General features: G+C 61.1%; 1 protein-coding gene across 1 annotated transcript; it reads right to left on the reverse strand.

The window, feature by feature from the left end:
* Positions 1-480: 480 nt before the first annotated feature.
* MAFG (v-maf avian musculoaponeurotic fibrosarcoma oncogene homolog G) lies at positions 481-1,220 on the reverse strand. Its single transcript, XM_010085003.1, has 2 exons — positions 1,157-1,220; positions 481-1,068 (listed from the first exon to the last, which is right to left on the reverse strand). The coding sequence occupies exons 1-2, from the start codon at positions 1,190-1,192 to the stop codon at positions 616-618; spliced, it is 489 nt and encodes a 162-aa protein (XP_010083305.1). The 5' UTR covers positions 1,193-1,220; the 3' UTR covers positions 481-615.
* Between the last annotated feature and the right edge of the window lie 1,137 nt (positions 1,221-2,357).

Below are 2,357 nucleotides of genomic sequence, written 5' to 3' on the forward strand. Positions count from 1 at the left end.
CCGCCCCAGCGCGGGGGCAGAGGCAGCAGGGACACCCCTGCCCGCATACACAGCTAACGCAACGGACGTCTGAAGGGAACACACGGTTAGGGCACAGAGGCACACCTAGAGAGGAACAAAACCTACCACACAGAACACCCCAACTGCAACTACGGGTACCAAAGGAGACAAAAGCAGCAGGTTCGGGCGCCCAGCAGGCAGGCACCGAGATGCACCACCCGGAAGAGTAATGAGATAAAGCCTTTGGAAGCAACCGAAAATTAGGGTTCCCGGCCCCCAGGAAGAAAGCCTCCCTCTGGACCTTCCCCGAGCCCTTCCGCCGCCCTGCCATCGGCCGCGCTGCGCCCACGCGCTCTGGCTGGAAAACCAAGATCTCGCCGTCTGTCCCCAGGGCGCCCGAGGGTGCAGACCGCTGTCTGCGCGGGACAAGGGACGCATCACCACTGCTCGTACCAATCTGGACACAACAAAACAAAACCGGAGTGATCAGCAGGCCAGTCCTGAGCCAAGCAGAAGGAACCCGGACCCATTGGGGAAGGTTTGTGCTTTGGGGATTCCAGGCTGGTTTTGTGCCTAATTGCCCTGCACAGACAAGCTCAGGCAACGCTCGCTTCACTAAGACCGGGCGTCCGTTTTGGATTTCACTATCGTGATGACGCTGGTAGTAGCGACCTTGCCAGGGACGAGGGGCCCCATGCTGGAGGTGAGAGGCCCCCGCGCAGGGGTCATGGGGCTCCGGGCCACGGTTCTGGCGAAGTTCTGGAGAGCCTCGTATTTGGAGCGGAGAGCATCCAGTTCTATTTTCATGCTGGCATTCTCGGAGGCCAGCTTCTCCACTTCTTGCTGCAGCTCTGCCTTCTGCTTCTCCAGTTCCTCCTTCTGGGTAACGCGCTTGACTCGGCAGCTGGCCGCATAGCCCCGGTTCTTCAGCGTGCGCCGGCGCTGCTTCAGCTGGATGATCTCCTCCTTCGACAGGCCCCGCAGATGCTGGTTCAGCTCCCGCACAGACATGGTCACCAGCTCCTCATCTGTCAAGCTGGTCCCATTCTCGCCCGGTTCCCGCTTCACCTGGAACAGAAGGCAGCACGCGCCCGTGAAACCCGGAGCGGACACCAGCGCCCACCACCCGCAGCCCTTTCTCCACCCTCCCCTTTACCTTCAAGGCCTTGTTTCCTTTGTTGGGGGTCGTCATAACACGACAGCCTTGTCACACAGCTTCTGGAAGGGAAGGGAGGTCAGGTCAGCCCCCAGGATGCAGCAGAGCCCGCGACACTCCCATAGCAGGGTCCAGCAGCGACACCCTGCGCTGCCGCGCATCCCACCCCCTCCCTGGGCAGCACTCGACAAGCACCCGACCAAGCGGGACCGACCAAGTGGGAGGTTCTGTCCCCGAGCAGGAGCTGCTGCCCCTCCACACCCCTGCTCCCACCAAGGCTCTGTGGCAATGCTCGTTTTTCATTTGGGGCGGGAGAAATTAAACAACTAGGAGGAGTCAGAATACACGGAAGCCACATTTTTAAAAATAGCCTGTCAGGCAGCGGGCTGGGTCGGAGCATGGCTGCGCCGGGCCAGTCATGCTGACTCAGCACGCCGGCACTCCGCGCCTCCCGCTCCCAGCCTCGTCCCGGCAGCAGCAGCTCCGGCGTCCTCCCCAACAGGTGCCTGCGCGCAGCCCAGAAACTCCTCAGGACAAGGGTCCTGCCAGACCCTAGGTGCCTCCCAGGACCCACACCAGTGCAGCTGAAGAACCCACGACCCTGGGCAAGGAGCGCGGGGAAGCCTTTGCCTCGCTGGGCGTCCTGCGGGACGGGAGAACACCGCTGCTGCGCTCACGCCTCTCCAAACGTTTTCTGCTTCCCAGGAAAGCCAGCACACCCGGGTTCAAGTCAAAGTTCTGCACGCACAGCATCCCAAAGAACAGGGGGACAACCTGATCCTGCAGCACAAGGGAGTGTTTGGGCACACGGGAATCCCATCACAAGTTTGGGCCAACGCTCTGCCGCCTTCACCTCTCCTGGCCGTGCAAAGCTGGCCCTAGCTGTAGGTCTCTTCTGCGAGAAAGCCCCTGTCAGTCCTTGGCAGTGCCAGAGCAGAGGATCACCTTCTCCCTCCCTTATCTTCAGAGCCACCGTACGCTCATAGGAAAACAAAGATGAAGGGCAGCCAGCCCCAGAGGAGAGCAGGCTCCTTCCCCGCCACGGAAGGCAGAACGTCAGAGCTGGGAACAGCAATTTCTATGCCTGGCTCCTGTTTCTGTCCCTACATACCTCCTCCCCTCAGAGTGCTGCTGCACTGCCCGATGAATCAGATATTGCCCGACAGACGTAGCTGCACCTCGAGCAGCCAGGAGCTGCACA

The sequence above is a fragment of the Pterocles gutturalis genome, unplaced genomic scaffold (assembly GCF_000699245.1).
Source record: "Pterocles gutturalis isolate BGI_N339 unplaced genomic scaffold, ASM69924v1 scaffold26460, whole genome shotgun sequence".
Lineage (NCBI taxonomy): Eukaryota > Metazoa > Chordata > Aves > Pterocliformes > Pteroclidae > Pterocles > Pterocles gutturalis.